This window comes from Dendroctonus ponderosae, unplaced genomic scaffold, assembly GCF_020466585.1.
Source record: "Dendroctonus ponderosae isolate FM_Combo_2020 unplaced genomic scaffold, Dpon_F_20191213v2 Dpon_F_20191213_8, whole genome shotgun sequence".
Classification (NCBI taxonomy): domain Eukaryota; kingdom Metazoa; phylum Arthropoda; class Insecta; order Coleoptera; family Curculionidae; genus Dendroctonus; species Dendroctonus ponderosae.
The window spans coordinates 5235326-5254210 of record NW_026019016.1 but is presented as its reverse complement, the minus strand read 5'-3'; the positions used below and the strand labels follow the sequence as shown (position 1 = coordinate 5254210).

Here is an 18885-nt window from a genome sequence, read left to right as displayed (position 1 = left end):
ATTTTTCCCTGTATTTGATCACAGGATCCTTTTGATCAGCCCTCCCCACAAACCAAAATATTATTAATGTCACTTTTGGCATTCGACTTGTCAAAGTTCTGTAAGTTAATCCAAGGGTTGTGTTTCGTGGGGTTTTAAATTGCGATTTCGTTTAAACCGAGCCCCCGTGCTTAACACGAACACTGAAAACTTTGAAAGTAAAGTTTGAGCGATAATGTGCAATAACGACGAGCAATTCCGTGCAATACACACTGTATGAAAATGTTCGTGGGGTTTTAACCTAATGGTTGAAGAATTTGAAATATGGAAGAAAAACCTGAAATATCCCCTAGTGAATCGACTGTGCCTGAATCTCCGCGGCCCACAGCATTTACGATAGACTTTGGCAATGAGAAGAAGGTGGACTTGCAAAGGCACAAATCACTGGCTGAAAAGTTCCAGCAGAGACACAAAAGGGGCAAGTCTATGTCCAAGTTGGAAGGCAGCAGTGTTGCAACGCCCACCGCCACCAAGAGACACCCCCTGACGGGGAACTTGCCCAGGAAGTCCAGTTTTCACTCAGAAGGTTCGTTGATTTGTCTTTGTTTTGCAATTGAGCACTGATTTTCCACTCATGCAATCATCAGTTGGATGTGTGGAAATTTGCTCGTTGGTTCCCGTTCTATGAAATCCGTTTCCTGCCTGTTTAGTAGCGTGTGTTTAAAAACGAACTAAAGCTAAAATAGGAGTGTCTGGTTAAGTTATTCTGAGTGCCTAGAAAATTGCTGGATCACACATTAGGATTGTCGATGATTTAGCTAGTTTTGCCAATTTCAGTGTTTGTTTGAGTAATAATTCGGTCACTGCCCACGTTAGTGTAAAGGGAGGTTTCATTGTTGGGGCGAAAATTTTCCAAAAAGCCAAGGATTTTGGTTGTTAAAAATAAACCCGCTGTTTGAAATAGCTGACCCCAATGGGATTTTAGGTCAGAGACAATTTGCAAAGCAAATTAGCCAGATTTAGCCGATTAAGTATGGTAGGTAGGTATTTTTTGGGGATTTGGAGGCCCCAACTAATAAGTTAATCATTGGCATACCAATTCGGGCTAATGTTTCAGCCATTTGTCTTAATATGCATCATTCATAAGCAACTTTCTTTGTTAATTATCAACTGTTTTGTAATCAGTTTCTTCCGCTTTCGCTGCTTCCATAATGTATTCGCTGATTTTTATCGGCAACTTCTGGCATTTCGAATAACAACCGGAAATAATGCAATTCCTCTTCATTTCTTCATTTGTTGCCATTCGGGAAATTCAGGCAAACGCCACAATATAAGGTAATGGATCAACGCTCTGTTGGTCGCTAATTTACCGTTTGGCCCAAAAGAAAATGCGAGCATGTGCTTGGAAATTGTAATTATAATCTTTATAAGTGTCTTATTAGAGCTTAGGCAACACGCACCGTAATTAACAGGATTATCGTGTGCTTCTTGCTAATGTTTTCCTGATACAAGCACCGATTAAATCTAGTTTAATTGGAAGTAATTCACGATAAATCAACCAGTCTATTAATTAGGCGTTATCTGGTCAAGGGTTTCGATCAAATGGCCAAAAAATCCAAATAATTTTCCATTTATGGTATAAAAAATTCGCTAATATTCGGGTCAGGTGCGGCATAGCCTTGAACGCGACTAAATGCTTTCGCAAAGTCCTGGCGTGACTTATGATGATTTAATCTGTATCTATGATGAAATCCTATTGTTGCACCTTTATGTTTTTCTTTAGCAGAATTTTCCATATGAAATAACTTTTTTCATTAGTGTGCTTTCAAACAGGTCTAGCCTATGTATATGGCGGCAATAATCCATATAAACAGGCTTAATTCATATCCGGCCATTCAATCGCATGCTTATTAACAACAAACAAACATTTATATGCCAACCTTTCCACTGAGGACCTGTTCAAGACACCGAATGAGTCATTGAAATGCCATGCAATCCTTAATAATAGAAAGTAGCGGTTTCAAATATTATTGATAAACATCACACGCATTTCGCTGTCGATTTTTTAAAATGTTTTCTGGTTTTTCAGATGAAAAGGTTGAACGATGTAAGAGTGCAAGCGTGAGTTCAAGACGAAGCGATCTCACGTTGCCCTTAGCCAATACCACTTCAGATCGAATGACGCACTCGTTTCCTAATGCTGTCCTATTCTCTCTAAATAGTCCAACTTCAGCTTGCGATTTGCAGAATGTGTCCAGTCCGGAGTTCGAAATGATCAGCCCCTTTAGTCCGGGCGTTGAGCAAGTGGCTCGCAACGTGAACGACATCAGCCTGTCCTCGGACGAGGCCATTAAATCGGTAATTTTTCCGCAACCGAAACATCCCATGCAGGTTTAAAGTTGATTTGATTTCAGGCCAATTTCAATATTCATGACCTGGACTGGATGGATCGACAGTCCGACACTCTAAGCGAGACTGGGACTTACACTCTGGAAGGGGAGAACTACTCAGAAGAGCAAAAGGCGCGGATGAGCATTGACAACGAGTTCAAAATAGAGAAACTGACAGTGGAAGAGAAAACCGAAGAGTACATCAAGAGCCTATCGGTTGGCCGGTTTGTTTTGGAAGAAGCAAATTCCTCAACAGTTTCCTCCCAATATAGCGGCAGTTCGTCCACAGTGTCGAGTCTCCATAGCAGTTTTTCAGCCGGCGGCGGTCTGCCGCCAGTGCCCCCTTTAAAGCCCAGCAACGAGGCAAACTTTGGCAACAGACCATTAGAGCTGCTGCTAAAGGCCCCACCGGCCGGACTCAATGAGTTTGCAACGAAAAAAGTGCTTTCCCCTATTCTGTCGCCCACGCAGAACATTTCCATTGGCGACGAAGACGCCAAGCAGAGGCTCAGCCCCAAGCACCAGCCCCTGACCAAATCCATGCCCTCGAACGCCAAAAGCCAAAAATCCGATGAGGGAGCGATTATTTCCGTCACATCAAGCGGCGCGTTCCGCGGCAAAAGCGAAAGCAAACAGGCGCTCGCACGGCGGCTGAGTTTGACCAAGTCGGAGATTCACGTGGAGGCCTACATCGATGGAAAGATGTACAATGAGGGTCCGCCCAATAACACTGGAAGTCGCCCCAATTCTGCCAGACAGAGCAAACTGACTGCCAACATTGTTAATGTGCAAAGCATCGAAGTCAATCCGCATAATTCGGGCGAATTGGGCAATGTGGTTAGTGCAAGCTTTACCTGTGGGAAAACCGGCAATGTGGCTACAGGTAAGTCGTTTTGGGTCTAATGGTGCATCCACATCTAACGAGCAGAGTTTGAGACTACATTTACAGGAATTTGGTCGTAGATCAGGCTCGACTCGGGCTCGGCTCGTTAGGTCTTAGGACGCGCCATAACACATTATTGGTGTGGAGAAATAACTTTGGCACCACATCTACACGCCCTTTGCCCAGAATAACTAGTTGCAAATTAATCCATGTTTGTTGTGAAGTTGTGCCCACCGGGCACGACACTGGTTGAAGCGTTAAAAAGCACTGTTTTTCGCTTAATTTGCTCCGTTACTGCTGTTTTTCTGAAGATGGCAATTAATATTTGCGAACTTCGCCCGGTATTGGACTGGGCGTAGCTAGCCTGCGCTAATTAATCATGATTAGAACTTACGATATTTCCCGTTTAGTTACCACCGGCCTTCCACCAACCCCAACTGGGAAATTGTCGCCATCGAAAATTCCATCTCCGATCCACACATTGGCGCGGCCCCGTAGCAGAAACAGCCTGTCGGCGCCGCCTGACGACTTCGACACCGAGATGATTTTGAAACCGACCCGAAATTACATCAATTCGCTGCAGCACAAGTTATCGCTGGATAACAGTGACCAAGACAGTGACTACGAGATGAAGTATGGGCTGCAGCTGAACAACACGGCCCATCTGTTGAAGCAGCGCGCTCTGCACATCAGGCACAATTCGCTGGATGATCGCACGATCAACAACAAGCTGGAACATTTCCAGAGCAAGAATCTGCAGCCGATCGATCAAACGTACACAAACGTGTTTGATCAATACCACAAGCAGAACAAGGTGATGAACAAGATCAACAACTCGCCTAGCAACAGCCCGATCAGAAGGTCCAGTAGCTTTTCCAATCGCAATCAGATTAACAACATCAAGAGCTCGAATGTGGCCCTGAGGAAGGACTCCAATCTGAGCGGGTCGCCGTGTTTGAGCCAGAGCGAGCGGATTCAGCGTAGCTCGTCCACCGCCTGCATTAAGCCTAACTATGCCCCCAATAGGGGCGCAGTTCTGGAGCACAAGAAAATTGATAGGTACGTCGCACTTTTCCGCTTTAATTAGTTTCTTCAGGGCGTGTGTTCGCTCAGGAATCAGTTTGGCGACACCGAGTCCAGCTCGGAAGAAGAACTGGAGCCGGTTCTTCAAAAGAAGAAGGATTTGGGCAGCTTATCCAACACGCGCTGCAACCGAACGTTCAGCCTGCGAAGAGCCCGCGTGGACAACGAAGCCAACAAACTGAAGTGCCCGAACACTCCGGATATGCGTCGCAAAACCTTCCAGCCAACGGGCGGTAAGCCTGAACGAGCAATCTCCGTCGACAGGAAGCCTGTTAGAACCAACGAGGTAACAGTGATTTCCCAATTGCAACCCCCTTGTGCCTATAAAAAATTTGGTTCCAGACACAAAGCCGATATCTGCTTAGTCTGAATAAGCGGGCCACGTCGCTTGCCAAAGAGATTCCAAAGAGCGCTTCAAAGTCTGCGGGTTCCGGCTTGAAACCAGCGCCCTCGAAAACACCGGCCTCTTTTGCGCGGTCGGAGGCCGGTCGGTTTAGCATGCGAAGCTCCACAAACGGCCCTATGAAGGGTGCGAAAAAAGACGGCAAGGGCTCTAAACAGGGCGGTGGAGCGCGGTGCAATTCATCCCTATCTAGTCGCGAGGTGGAGTTTCAGAACTGGAAGCGGCGGAAAAGCTACGACCCGATGAAAGCAGCTGCTGAGGTGAGTTCTAGTGTCTGTTCCTCGAGAGAAGCTCCAAAATTAACAACCCATCTAGGGCAAGAAGAAAGACATGGAGAAACGGGCGAGTGGACTGGCCAAGCTCGGAGCTGTCAGTCCGGATAGCTCCCCATCGCACTCCGGCTCTGTTCACCGTTCTCAGGTAATTTTTTTAAAAAGAGGATTCTTCTAATCGAGCTGAATATTGTCTTCCAACAGATTCCCCACCCGTGACGAATTTAGTGCTTAGTTAAATATTTAAAAGGTTTCCTAAAAGGTAATTCTCAGTCATTGTTCATCACGTTTTAACAATCGTCATTGTTTGCGGGTGTTTAACGTTGTTTTGCTTTGATGTTGCTTCACAGCACTTTCTTAGGTGAATTATTGCCAGAGCTTTTCAAGTACATGCATGTTTTTTCCATTGGTTTGTAGAGCTTCCATGGAACAGCCGCTTTAGAGCAGCTGATCAGCTCGGATGAGGAAGACGTCACGTTTTCAGCTGATGAGGGTTTCAGCCCCCCAACTCCAAGTCCATGCGAACTGAGCCCCACTAAGGCCCGTTTAAGGCACTCGCTTTGGGACCGAATGCGTAACTAATTCAATGGTTTTATTTGCGCTTTTACATTCGAATTTCGTGATCAAATGGAACCAAATTTGTTTGGAAAGTTTTCGGATTTTTTTCTGGTTTGGTTTGGATCAAAAAAATTTCTGAGGCGCATGTATTTAAAGCGAATCGACTTGCTTTAATTTTTGAGCGGAAAAGTAGATGCGACTTCTGTTAGGGATTGGAGAAGCATCGCGAACTTTGTCTGTTATCCATAGGCTCGTCAGCCATTTGTTTACTGTTAGGTGTTTTGTCTACTTTTCTCGCTCCTGTGATAAACATATTATTATATAGCAAATATTGGAAAGTATATGGATCTGTACTCTAAACAGTTGATTTGATTGTGCTCTTGACAATTATATTCTTTCTAATATCCGCGCACTGTTACAAATATAATTGAGATTATTCGTGGCTCTCAAATTGATAAGGCAAGTTAAGGTTTTCGACTTCTCCTATTTCCTTGTGATTATTGCTAGACGCGTAAACCGAAACTTAAGCGGGGAAAATTATACTTTTTGAATATTTATTTCGCCAATATCGGGCTCTAATTGTTTAATTGTGAGTATTAATGAAGCTGATGTGTTCCTTTAAATTATTGTTGTATTATTAATATTGTTAGGCGAAATGCGCGGAATTTTTCAACGTTTAGCTCGATCTGTTTGGAGGCGAAGTCCTCAATTTCAATTGTTGTAGTTTCTCAGTTTATTCCTGCCATATATTGATGTGGTTTTCTTCAGGCGTAACAAGTTTGAGTGTTTTAGAAAACTTTGCTCATGCGACGTGATTATACAAACATATCTTTAGCCAATTTGAACTGTTCAAGAATCCATCCCGGGTCTGGTTCAACAACGGATTTCTACATTCTTTTGCGCATTGCTCAATATATGGTTTTTCTTTTCCGTTAAAGGTCAGTTGATTTTATTGCCTCGTTATCTACTAACAGAGAGCACAGATTTCTGGTCGGTTTTCCTTAGAAAAAATTCAATCGATGAGATTGGTTCGGACTGTGCCAATTTTTCTCTTACTTTTTAACCCAAAGCATTGTGATTTTCATATTTTTCTTCGATTTTATGAGGCATTACCGTTGAACTGGGTTAGTTTGTAGCGGTTTTAAGCAGCGCTCAGTTTGATTTCCAAGTGATATCAACCGTCTATTGTGGTTTTTCGTTGACCAAATCGCAGCCCCTTCATATTTAAGTGCATTATCGAATTTACATTATTTTTTATATGTTGCTTTTGTGTCAATATAAGCGCTTTTGTATATGGATGCATCAGCCCTGGTTTTATTTTCCCATTAAAATCACTTGCATTAATATGCGAGTGAAACAAGGCCAATCGGAAAATGTACAAGTTGGAAAAAGACTTGGACTTTTTTTAATACAAAAATTGAGCAGGGAAGGGATATAGCGCGGTCTCTTTCCATTGCATGCGCTGCGATGTGTTATTGTTCGATATCATGGTCCATTACTAGTGGAGTCTGAGGCGTTTTGTCAAACTCGATTTTCATTTTCAATATGGCTGACAGGAGTGACACTTGTTGGACGGTATTTTTTTTGGTTTTGTCACAAAACTAGAAACGAAAACAATAAAATTCTGTGCGATTTGCCATAATTGCGTCGTGTTCGAATGTGAAACCAGCCAGTGCATGGGCTGAACAGTGCCTGAAACCGCTCGTTGTGTTGCAAAGTGAAAATGTGTGATACGTGAAATAATCAGCCTTTTGTACAAATTTTAGTGTGTAGAGTGTAGATGCCCAATATGAACAACAATAATTTCAATTCGAGCTCGCCCAGGCCAACTTCGTAAGTATTAGATAATTTACTATAAAAAGACTGAGCTAATTATCATTTGGATTCAAGCCTTGCCTTATTTACTCTCTCATGAGCAATTAAAGTCAGAGCAGATATGACAGCAGCTAATAAAAGAAGCCAAATGATCATAATATGCATTTATTGTTCAGTTTTCCATGTCGTTTAGGCTGGAGTGTTCAATTTATACTCCCCAGACCCCCCTAGGTCTAGGCTCAATGCTAAGGGCCTGAGCTCAGGTGACCCCTCCCATGGTCTCTTCTATGCTATGAGCAATTTGCATATGAAAGACTCATTGTTTCTTGTAGATTCTACTAAATTCGGCTAATTAACTGCGGTCCATTGGGTTGTTTGTTAATGACATCTTCTATTGGACACCTGCCTTGTCACTACAAACCGAATCACCAACAGGGGATTTGATGTTGACCATCATAAGTTATTTTTAAAGATTTCTTCATTGGATTAGTTAGAAACAATGGCTAGTAACAGCACTGCTTGACCACTGGCCATTAAACGCCTTCAATTCCTGAGTTCATTCAAATGTCCAAAGCAGATCTGTTTCCGAGAGTTCACTCAGATTAAGTTTCCTTCTTCATTTAGACAATGCAGAGTAAAGTGGCCCATTTATTTCGCTACTAAATTGTAAATATCTGTTACGCAACTTGACAACAAACCTTTCCAGTCTCATCAAGTTTGCAGCGCAAATTAAAACAATTTCCTTTTGCGATTGTGGATGGGTGTTTGTCTTTAGAGAATAAGTATGGAGTTGTTTTCAAAGGGAAAACAAGTCCGTGCTTGCATTTTCATGACTGTGTAAAGCACTGACTAATGGGTGGTAATATTTGGAAGATCTTCAAAATTCAGCTTCTGGACGTAGGTATTTGCCTGCTTTTTTTGCAAGAAGTACATTAATGCGTTGGTTTTATTCTGTTAAAGTTGCCAGTCGCCCATTGGTGTGGTTGGGCAGCTCCTATTTTTTCAGGGAGCTCTAGATGTGACTATTATAATGTGGTCATCTTTGGGCACTCAAGAATCAATCGCTAGGTGTTTTTGCTGGAATTTTTTTACCTGGAGTAGCTGAATACCTGGTTTTTGGAGTGTACAAATTTCAAGTAGGTAGTTGGGCTAGGTAGGAAGTTTTAATTTTTTTAAGAGGGCGTGACGTGTGCCTGAAATATGGTAATTTTTGGGCGCTACTCAAAAATCAGTGTCTGCGTATTTTTCAGCGATTTTTCTACTTGAAGTACCTGAATACCTTGTCTTTGTCGTGTAAAAGTTTCAAGTACCTGGTTGGTCTAGTTAGGAAGTTTTGATTTTTTTAAAGAGAATGTGACGTGTGGCTTAAGTGCTAATTTTTGAGCGCTTCTCAAAAATCAGTCCCATCGTATTTTTGCGCAATTTTTCTACTTGAAGTACCTGAATGCCTTTTCTTTGTCGTGTAAAAGTTTCAAGTACCTGGTTGGTCTAGTTAGGAAGTTTTGATTTTTTTAAAGAGAATGTGACGTGTGGCTTAAGTGCTAATTTTTGAGCGCTTCTCAAAAATCAGTCCCATCGTATTTTTGCGCAATTTTTCTACTTGAAGTACCTGAATGCTTTTTCTTTGTTGTGTAAAAGTTTTACGTAACCAGTTGGCCGAGTTAAGAAGTTTTAATTTTTTTAAGAGAGTGTGACATGTGGCTAAAGTATGGTAATTTTTGGTCGCTGCTCAAAAATCACTGTCTGCGTATTTTTCAACGATTTTTCTACTTGAAGTACCTGAATGCATTGTCTTTGTCGTGTAAAAGTTTCAAGTACCTGGTTGGTCTAGTTAGGAAGTTTTGATTTTTTTAAAGAGAATGTGACGTGTGGCTAAACTATGATCATTTTTGGGCGCTTCTCAAAAATCAGTGCCTGCGTATTTTTGCGCGATTTTCCTACTTGAAGTACCTGCATGCTTTATCTTTGCCCTGTAAAAGTTTCACGGAACTAGTTGGTCTAGTTAGAAAGTTTTCATTTTTTTAAAAGATCGTGACATGTGGCTAAAATATGGTAATTTTTGGTCGCTGCTCAAAAATCAATGTCTGCTTATTTTTCAGAGATTTTACTATTTAAAGTACCTGAATGCCTTGTCTTTGCCGTGTAAAAGTTTCACGTAACCAGTTGGTCTAGTTAAGAAGGTTTGATTTTTTTAAGAAAGTGTGACATGTGGCTAAAATATGATAATTTTTGGTCGCTTCTCAAAAGTCAGTTCCATCGTATTTTTGCCCGATTTTTCTACTTGAAGTACCTGAATGCCTTAACTAGTTGGTCTGGTTAGGAAGTTTTGATTTTTTTAAGAAAGCCTGACATGTGGCTAAACTGTGATAGTTTTTTAGCCCTTCTCAAAAATCTATCCTTGCGTACGTGAACTCCCTGAATAATTTGTCTTTGCCGAGTCAAAGTTTCACGTAGCCAGTTGGTCTAGTTATGAACTTTTGATTTTTTTAAGAGAGCGTGACGTGTGGCTAAAATATGATAATTTTTGGGCGCTTCTCATAAATTGGTCTCTTGGTGATCTGCCTGCATTTTTCACCATTAGTACTTGAATACATTGTTATTACTCTGTAACAAGCCCCAGTCTCAAAGTCCCCTGTTGGTCTGGTTGGGATGTTTTGATTTTTTTAGAAAGCCCTAAATATCTGCTCCAAATGTTCACTAACACCATGTAAAATTGTCCAAAGTCAATGGCTTGAATTCTCCAGATTTGACTACTCCTTGGCCATATAACTAACGCAAATTGTTCGCTTCATTACAGTGGTAATGGTAGTCCAGGCTCCTGGACCTCTCCGCTTTCCAGTCCTGTGGGAATGGGCCGGCCCCCTTCCTTAATGGATCATCCCCATAGTCTTCCAAATGCCGTCCGAGTGGTGGTTACTCGCGATGCTGGCGGTTATGGCATGAAAGTATCCGGCGATAATCCAGTCTATGTGCAAAGTGTCAAAGATGGTAAGCGGCCTCGGGTTTTAGCTGATAAATTGTGACTTAGTCAAGTAGGTAATTGCATTTTTTCCAAATGAGTTTAACGAATTGTTTATTAAAAATTGCGATTAAATGAGGCTGACTGCGTTATCTGCGAAAGCATGCCATGCCGTCTTTCGGTTGCCATACAAGTTGTGCGAAACACCGCGGTTGTTATCATGAGTGTTTCGTTTGTTTAATGTTTATACATTTTCGGTTGTCCGAACCAAAGAGCCGCGATTAAAACTGGTGATATCAGCTTAACTACTTTATTTGGCGGCTTTTCAATCGGTTTATTTAATTTTTTCTAAACAGATAAGATTTGTACAATCATGTTTATTGGGGATCCCATGAGATGATCCGACGTTACTTAATCGATTGCGGGGTTTTCAGGTGGACCAGCTGAAAAGGCAGGATTACATGCAGGCGACAAAATAATTCAAGTGAACGGCACCAACGTTACGCATTCAACCCACACCGAAGTAGTCGGTCTAATCAAAGGTGATCAGATCATTTTTAGCTTTGTAATCCTTTCGTAATGCTTGCTGTTGCAATAGCCCATGCTCAAGTGGTCCTCACAGTGCAGCCAAGGATGCCTTTAGTGCGTAGCCCCAGTACCAGACCCGCAAGCCTCCCATCGAGCACGAAAATCACCGCCCCTCAGCCAGTCGATGTTTGTAGCTTTTCATAGTTGAAATGCGGGAAAATCTGCAATTTATTGGCTTTTCAGAATGAGAAGCAGCATCAGCTGCAGCAGGAGAAGGAGCAGTACTATCGGCTGATGATCGAAAAAGAGCAGCATCATTTGGATAAGTTGCGCAGCGAAGTTGGATCGAACGAAAAGAGGTACATCGAGCTGGCCAAAGCGGAGAAAAACCTCAGATGTCTCCAGGACAATCTCACTAGGACGTTGACTGAGGTAAAGGCACTGTTGGCAAGGGAAGTGCGTTGGAGTTAATGAATCTTTTTCCAGCAGCTGAGTCCAGAGTCGCAATCCAATCGTCCCATTTCCTCGCCGAGCAATCTGGGATCTCCGATCAAAAGGTCGGAGTCGGACGATCCGCCGCCCATCCCCAAGCGCTACAAACACCACGACATCAACTCACTGTTCCTTTCCAACGAAATCAACTCAAACTCACCTAAACGAGAGGTACATTTATCAGCTTCCCTCATTCCGGTTCGCATGTTAATTAACCCTACATTCACCTCAGTTCCTCTAACTATCAACTATCCAGGATGTTACTTCAAAGTAGACAATTCCTTAGTTAATCAGCAGCTAGAACTCAAAAGTTTTTAACGAATTCTTTGTACTAATCCGAACGGTGGGCTTTTGTGGTTAACAGATCTCGTCTTCTTTTCTAGAACGTGTCTGGTGATGTTCCTCCCCCGTTACCACCTCGTACTTACCCACCTTACAACACGCACACAGACGACGCATCAGCGGCTAATTCAATCGATAAGCAAATGTCATACCCTTTAGTGGCCACTTGCACTTCTTTGCATAGTGACTACGTAAGTACATTTACTTACTTATGGCTGCGCCACGTTCTAATGCAATCATTGTGTCTAATACATGTGTGTTCATGCCATTAATTTGTCTGTTAATTTTTGTGCCAAGTGGGTTTATTCACGCTGGGGTGTTTTTTTCAGTTGTCGCAGGGTGGGAAGCATCACCGCACCAAGTCTAATCCAGATTGTCTGACTAATGACGGGAGTGGAGAGCAGCGACATCCAGCCACTCCGCCTGGGACCCCGCCGCCTCCTTATCCCAGTCCAGACTCTGCTAGAAGGTTTCACATGCTGGGCGGCGACTCTTTTGATGGCTCCTTCAGTTTCCCGGTAAGTCGCATTGGAGGGAAACGTTCAAAAAGACACTATTTTGTGGTGGTTGTAGAACAACGACGCGTTCGCACAGGAGCGTTCAGTGTCGCAGAACTCACATGCCAGGCCGACGAATTCGCGCACAGCCCAACAGGCGATAATCAGCATGGAAGACGACGATATTTCCGATCTAGAAATCGTAAGTCCACGTCCCGGGTTGAGCTATTTGAGCGGCTTTTTGAAAGCGCTTTTATCCTTTCAGGACCAAGTGGAAGATCACGGGTACTTCAAGTCGTTGTCGCGACTGTGGGAGCATTTGCCCCATCTGGCCGTATTCATGAACTACATTCTGTCCAACTCCGATCCGAACAGTTTGCTTTTCTACCTTCTCACCGACCTCTACAAGGAAGGCAATGCCAAAGAAATGCGAAAGTGGGCTTTCGAAATCCATTCCTGCTTCCTGGTGCCAGGAGCGGTAAGCTATCTGAACGCACCGCGTGTTTCCAGACGAAGGCATCGAAAACTGTATTTCAATAGTTCGTTTGATTGCAAATTTCAGCGCTCAAGCGGCTCTAGTTTTGCCCTGGGAAATTTTTTAAAAAGGCGCTGCATTACGCAATATAACTAGAACCAGATTCAGTTTCACATTTTTTTTAAATGGACCAAAAGTTGCCTTTTTATTAAATTTTCCAAGTATTAAAATTGGTGTCTTTTCTTTAGAGTTCCGAAATTTCAGCCCTCAAGCTGCTCTAGTTTTGCCCTGGGAAATTTTTGAAAAAGGCGCTGCATAATGCAATCTAACTTTAGAACCAGATTCAGTTTCACATTTTTTTTAAATGGACCAAAGGTTGCCTTTTTATAAAATTTTCCAAGTATTAAAATTGGTGTTTTTTCTTTAGAGTTCCGAAATTTCAGCCCTCAAGCTGCTCTAGTTTTGCCCTGGGAAATTTTTGAAAAAGGCGCTGCATAATGCAATCTAACTCTAGAACCAGATTTAGTTTCGCGATTTTTTTAATTGGACCAAAAGTTTACTTTTCATGAAATTTTCCAGGGATTATAACTGGTGTCTTTTCTTTCGAGTTCCGAAATTTCAGCGCTCAAGCTGCTCTAGTTTTGCCCTGAAAAATTCGTAATCTCTAAAGCAATCACACCACTTCCCGGGACTTTTGCAGTTGAAACACCCTGCACATTGGAAACTATGTGAAATGCCCAAATAAGTCGACTTGTAAGGAAAACCATTATTCTTAGGGTTCTTATTGTTTTGCAGCCGCTGAGGTTAAACAATGTGGACGAGAACATAGCGAGAGAAATCGACGATAACTTAACCAAACAGTACGACAAGGAGGAAATAATGCGCAAGATTTTTTGGAAAGCGCGCCAAAGAGCGAAGGAGGAGCTCACACGGCAACTGGCCGATTTTCAGCAGAAAAGGACGGCCGGTTTGGGAACAATGTACGGGCCCACCGATCAAGAACTGATGGTGAGTTTAAGCGCCGAAAATGTATTAGCCGGTGTAAAATCGGTGATTTCAGGATCACTACAACGACAAAGCCAAAGAAACCAAACTGTACGAGAGCCTGCTGTTGCCCAAAGTGGATCCGTACTTGGAGGACATGGAGAAGTTTGAGCCTCAAAAGTACTACATGGGAGCGGCTTTGTTCACCATCCTAACCAGGGTGTTTCGGGTGCGGCCTCAAAACTTTGATCTGGACAAAGTGCCGACGTTCGTGAACAAAGAGCGCTCCTTCAAAGCCAAACTGATTGGCAAATACTCCAGAAAGGTAGGAGAATAGAGGCTCAAAGAAGGCTGTTTTCCAGTAGCTTTCCATTTGCAGTCGAGTCGTCATTTGAGCCATCAGTTCGTCGATCAGCAGTACTTTACTGTGATGGCGTGCAACTTATGCCATCAGATTATCTACGGAATTAGTCCCCAAGGATATCAGTGCACAGGTAGTTGGGATTGGTGGGCATTTAAAATCGATCTTATGGTACTTTTTTGGTTTATTTAGCGTGTTTGATCAATCTACATCGTTCCTGTGTTAAACTTTATGACGACTCCTGTCCCGGCCCAATCAGAGGCAAGGAGCGAGGCATCAGGAAGCTGATTGGGATGCGTCACGACATGAGCGAGCAAATCAGGCACAGGAAGGCATCCCAGCTCACTCAAAGTGAGTTGTTTTATTGCACAAAACAGGGAATTTTTGAAATTTAATTCAATTTCCTCGGGTTGTTTCAGTGGAACGGGAGAAAAGGCAAATGGAGGAAAAAGACTGCATCAACGAGATCATAGAGACCGGTAAGTGTTGATCAATCAGTTCACTTTATCTACGGCACCCTCGCTTCGATTATCCGGTCTGGAGACAGCCCTAAATTTATAATCCATGTTTTACGTCCCTGGAGCGTATCTGGACACCCCCTTGCGGCGCACATTTCCCAAATCCTGACGCGCTTTGATCATTTCGGATTTCAGTCGATCGCGACAACTGCGAGTGGACGCTCGCTCGATTTTCCGGCGTGAATATACATGTGCGTGTATGCCGTCTATGTGCTTTGGATATTAATATCCCCAGTGCATTTGATTTTCTTCCTTATTGCAACGTTGATCGTTGTACACCTTTGTGGGCCATCAACAGAATCGGTTTTATGGTCAATAAGCTATTTTTAGAGGCGTTTTCTTTGCTTGGCCGACGTGCAGGTAGATGTTCTAGATGGAAAATTGCATATTTCATTGTTTGGGGTTGGTGTGAGTGTTGCTTCCGGATTGCATTTAATCCCTATGACGATTTTCCTTCATTCAGAAATTACAAAAGTAAATGAGAGCTTCGCTCAATTTATCTGCCGCATTAACACCAGTTAGCTCTGACCCTTCTAAATGAACGAATTCCCGTACATTTTATGTGCTTGTTCAATGTGGATCGTTGCGGTTTTCGGCATTTTAATGGCGATTTTTCCTTTTAAAACAAACGTTGACGCGCGGTCCGATTTTAATGAGCATCTACAGGAAATTAGCGATCTACCAGGCAGGTTCGCATATTCATACGACTAATAACAGTCTTTACTTAGCAGTTGTATGCTCACAAAGATGCTTTGATATCTTGGCAATTCCAAATATTTATGCGGGTTTTTCTTGCGAATTTGCCTCGATGCTAATCGATTATCAAAGTCACTGGATTTAAATACGCAAAAGTTTCGGCACCATGCGAAACCGATTTCCACGTCGATGAAGTGATTCGGGCAAATGTTTCCAAACAATAACACTTAAAGTGCTAAAAATAGGTGCCCAAATAGTACCGGATGTCAGTGTTGGAGCCGGGAACTTTCGGGAATAGCGTAGGGTGCGATTTCTAGTACCACAAAGTATTGATTTCCTTTCGGTACAGCTGGGCCCCCGTTTATTTTTGGCTCCTAATTAATGCGAACGTGTTGGGTTTCATCAGGATCAGGAGCCGGTTTTTTGTCGAATCTTTCAGAACCCACTCCATTGGGTTTGTTTTCGAATTTCTGTACTGTTTTCGAGTTTCACAGTTGTAAGGCTTAAGGGGAGCCTTTTGTTTGATCAAACATGTTTCAAAGTGCTGTGCTTTTCAAATGGGCGCAATTAGAGACTTTTTTCTCTGGCTATAAATGGTGCTTTGTTTAGATTTGTGTGATTGTCACGTTCGTTACAGTTTTTTAAGCACAAATCTCCCGATCGTTCTTCTAAGTCTCATACTTTCCACGCGTGCAAAAGCACTTGAATTATTTTCCGGTTATAAAGGATGCTTTGGTCTAAAATCTCTGCGATTTTTACGTTCATGGGGTTTTAGGGCGGCTTTTGGCAATTTTTTTATCAAAACATGTCGAGGCTTTCATGCGCCAAGTGCATCGCCAACAGGCTCATTTTTCAAAGTCTGGTACTGTTCAAAAGAGGGCAAGTATAGACCTGATTTGTTTTGGACTGTATAGGATTATTTTCTTTCGAATTTCTGTCACCTTCATGTTCGTAAGGCTTAAGGGCGAGTTTTGGGAATCTTTCAAATTCAAGGGTTTAAGCGGCGAATCATTCTGCAGCTTATTTTTCAAAGTCCCCTATTTTCTAAACTGTTGCAAGTAGATGCTTATTTTTATCCTGTAGCTTAAAGTAAAATTTTGGTTTCAAATCTCTGTTACTTTTATGTCCCTAGGAATTACGGGCGATTGTTGGCATTTTTTCAAAGTCGAGTGTTCAATGCGGTGAATAATACAGCCGCTTATTTTTCAAAGTCTCCTACTTTCTAACCTATTGCCAGTAGGAGCTTCACTTTTTGCTGCTTCTGTAAAGTAAGGCATTTTTTCGAAAGTGTGTTACTTTCATGTCCTTGGGATTTAAGTGCGATTTTTTRGCAAYTTTTGAAAGTCAAGGGTTTASTGCGATGAATMWTWCTKCTKCTAYTTTTCAAAATCTCCTACTTTCTAAACTATTGTCAGTGGAGGCTTGACTTTTTCCTGTTTCTGTAAAGTAAGATATTTTTTTGCAAGTGTGTTACTTTYATGTCCCTGGGATTTAAGTGCGATTTTTTGGCAATTTTTGAAAGTCAAGGGTTTAGTGCGATGAATAATACTGCTGCTTATTTTTCAAAGCCTCATACTTTCTAACCTACTGCCAGTAGGAGCTTGACTTTTTGCTGTTTCTGTAAAGTAAGGCATTTTTTCGAAAGTGTGTTACTTTCATGTTCTTGGGATTTAAGTGCGATTTTTGGCAATTTTTGAAAGTCAAGGGTTTAGTGCGATGAATAATACTGCTGCTTATTTTTCAAAATCTCCTACTTTCTAAACTATTGTCAGTAGAGGCTTGACTTTTTCCTGTGTCTGTAAAGTAAGATATTTTTTTGAAAGTGTGTTACTTTCATGTCTGAGATTTAAATGCGATATTTGGCAATTTTTGAAAGTCAAGAGTTTAGTGCGATGAATAATACTGCTGCTTATTTTTCACAGTTTCCTACTTTCTAACCTATTGCCAGTAGGAGCTTGACTTTTGGCTGTTTCTGTAAAGTAAGGCATTTTTTCGAAAGTGTGTTACTTTCATGTTCTTGGGATTTAAGTGCGATTTTTGGCAATTTTTTAAAGTCAAGGGTTTAGTGCGATGAATAATACTGCTGCTTATTTTTCAAAGTCTCCTACTTTCTAAACTATTGCTATTAGGGGATTATGTTTTTCCGGTGGCTGTAAATTAAGATTTTGTTTCGAGTCTGTTACTTTCGTTGTCACTGTTCAGGGCGATTTTTGGAAATGTTTGAAAGTCGGGCGTTTAATACGGCGAATAATTCTGCAGCTTATTTTTCAGTCTCCTACTGATGTGAGTTTTAGGCTTTTGGGGCTTATGGGGCATTTTTGGCAATTTTTTAAAGTCGAGCTTTAATGCGACGCAAAATTCTGCCGTTCGATTTTCAGACCTGTACTGCCCAAACGAGTTGAAGTAGAGACTTCAATTTTTTCCTGTGGCTGTAAAGTAAGAACTTGTAGAAAGTCTGTTACTCTTATGTCCCTGGGAGATAAGGGCGATTTTTGGCAATTTTTTAGAACTCACTGCTTCCATACTGCGACCTATTCAGTAAAATACCAATTTCACGCAAACATATTAAGCGCGCATTATTAATAAAACGTTTTACTGCTGATCATAAATAAAAAAATAAAAAATCGCTCTTAAATCTTGGGATTTGGCCGGTCAACGCTTGGCATCGAACGCAAATATTTATCCATATGAAAGTAGATTTTTTCTTCTGGTTAATGTCTAAACCGGGCAAATATTTGGCTGGTGATGTCAATTACGCGGATGTACCGGTCACATAACCGTTATTAATAGTCGGCAAGCGATAAGGGATTTGCTCGGAATTATCATTAAGTTTTGGCCAAAGCGGAAGGCACATTTCAAGTCCCGATTGGACACCTTTATTTCCTCGTCCATCCGTTAAAATCGGGCCCTGATTCATGTTGCCATCATGGCCCAAGGGCATCAGGCAGCAGGCAGCCAGGATGGTTTCCATCGGGAATCGATAGTCGGTTTCCAGAAAGTCAAACACAATTTAATTAATGGTAGTCATGTTTTATTGCGTCAAGTCACGGACTATGCCGATCAGTGGATAAAAATAAATTGACCATCGTAAATCACGCCTGAAGATGGATTTTTCGCCCGCTCGTTGGATGCAGTGGGATTTGCGTTTTCAAAATGAAAACATGCTCGTTTCAATTGAATGCTGGTATTTTTAGATTTATGCCGATATCTGGAACTGGGCTTGTTTACAGGGCGAAAACTATCTGGAAGCGTTTCACTTTCACGTGGTTTACTGTTCAGATGTAAAGCGCCTCACTTTAAAGTAGGTAGCTTTAGTGCTAAGGTAAAGAAAGGTTGTCTTTAGAGCTTCCGTAAGTTTCAGCTCGATCGGAGGGCAGGAAGATTCAGCGCAAAAATCTTCAAAGTTGTAGATTTTTTTCAAAGTTGTAGATAGAAATTGTCTTAGAGCCTACGCAAGTAGGAAAGGCAGGAAGATTTTTGGCAAATTTTCAAAGTTGAGTGAAAAATTGTGTCAAGCGTTTTACAGGGAGTCTTTCAATAATTCCCCTTCTTCATTGTACTACAAGTAGATACTTCAATTCTATTGTGCTAAAGTAAAGAAAGGTTGTCTTTAGAGTCTTCTGCAACTTTCGTCTCGAGCGGAGAGCGGC

General features: G+C 41.9%; 2 protein-coding genes across 10 annotated transcripts in view; both read left to right on the top strand.

The window, feature by feature from the left end:
• Window positions 1-89: 89 nt before the first annotated feature.
• On the top strand, window positions 90-6873 carry LOC109534324. Of its 3 annotated transcripts, XM_019899950.2 has the most exons (9): window positions 90-565; window positions 2069-2337; window positions 2394-3252; window positions 3663-4311; window positions 4366-4621; window positions 4678-4998; window positions 5054-5158; window positions 5215-5272; window positions 5428-6873. In XM_019899950.2, the coding sequence occupies exons 1-8, from the start codon at window positions 304-306 to the stop codon at window positions 5227-5229; spliced, it is 2736 nt and encodes a 911-aa protein (XP_019755509.1). In that variant the 5' UTR covers window positions 90-303; the 3' UTR covers window positions 5230-5272; window positions 5428-6873. The 3 variants fall into 3 exon arrangements, with proteins under 3 accessions (XP_019755509.1, XP_019755508.1, XP_019755511.1); XM_019899949.2 differs by lacking the exon at window positions 5215-5272; XM_019899952.2 differs by lacking the exons at window positions 90-565; window positions 5215-5272 and adding an exon at window positions 810-1019.
• Window positions 6874-7092: 219 nt separating this feature from the next.
• LOC109534322 (rho guanine nucleotide exchange factor 12) overlaps window positions 7093-18885 on the top strand; it is a 25524-nt gene continuing 13731 nt past the window's right edge. For 3 of the 7 annotated variants that reach the window (XM_048669170.1, XM_048669168.1, XM_048669166.1), the window contains exons 1-15: window positions 7093-7401; window positions 10181-10371; window positions 10777-10884; window positions 10941-11056; window positions 11114-11302; window positions 11357-11533; window positions 11746-11895; window positions 12034-12222; window positions 12278-12403; window positions 12467-12679; window positions 13472-13684; window positions 13737-13985; window positions 14040-14154; window positions 14214-14372; window positions 14441-14500. In XM_048669170.1, the coding sequence (XP_048525127.1) occupies window positions 7349-7401; window positions 10181-10371; window positions 10777-10884; window positions 10941-11056; window positions 11114-11302; window positions 11357-11533; window positions 11746-11895; window positions 12034-12222; window positions 12278-12403; window positions 12467-12679; window positions 13472-13684; window positions 13737-13985; window positions 14040-14154; window positions 14214-14372; window positions 14441-14500 (2308 nt within the window). In that variant the 5' untranslated portion in view covers window positions 7093-7348. Of the gene's footprint in view, window positions 7402-10180; window positions 10372-10395; window positions 10416-10776; window positions 10885-10940; window positions 11057-11113; window positions 11303-11356; window positions 11534-11745; window positions 11896-12033; window positions 12223-12277; window positions 12404-12466; window positions 12680-13471; window positions 13685-13736; window positions 13986-14039; window positions 14155-14213; window positions 14373-14440; window positions 14501-18885 lie in introns of those variants that run through there. The other 4 variants (XM_048669167.1, XM_048669169.1, XM_048669171.1 and 1 more) reach the window with 4 other exon arrangements.

Excerpts from the sequence above, each read along its gene's own strand:
- LOC109534324 (XM_019899949.2), top strand. The coding sequence starts at position 304 with ATGGAAGAAAAACCTGAAATATCCCCTAGTGAATCGACTGTGCCTGAA. Across the intron at positions 3,253-3,662 it reads AACCGGCAATGTGGCTACAG|TTACCACCGGCCTTCCACCA; the intron begins GTAAGTCGTTTT and ends TTTCCCGTTTAG. Across the intron at positions 4,622-4,677 it reads AGCCTGTTAGAACCAACGAG|ACACAAAGCCGATATCTGCT; the intron begins GTAACAGTGATT and ends ATTTGGTTCCAG.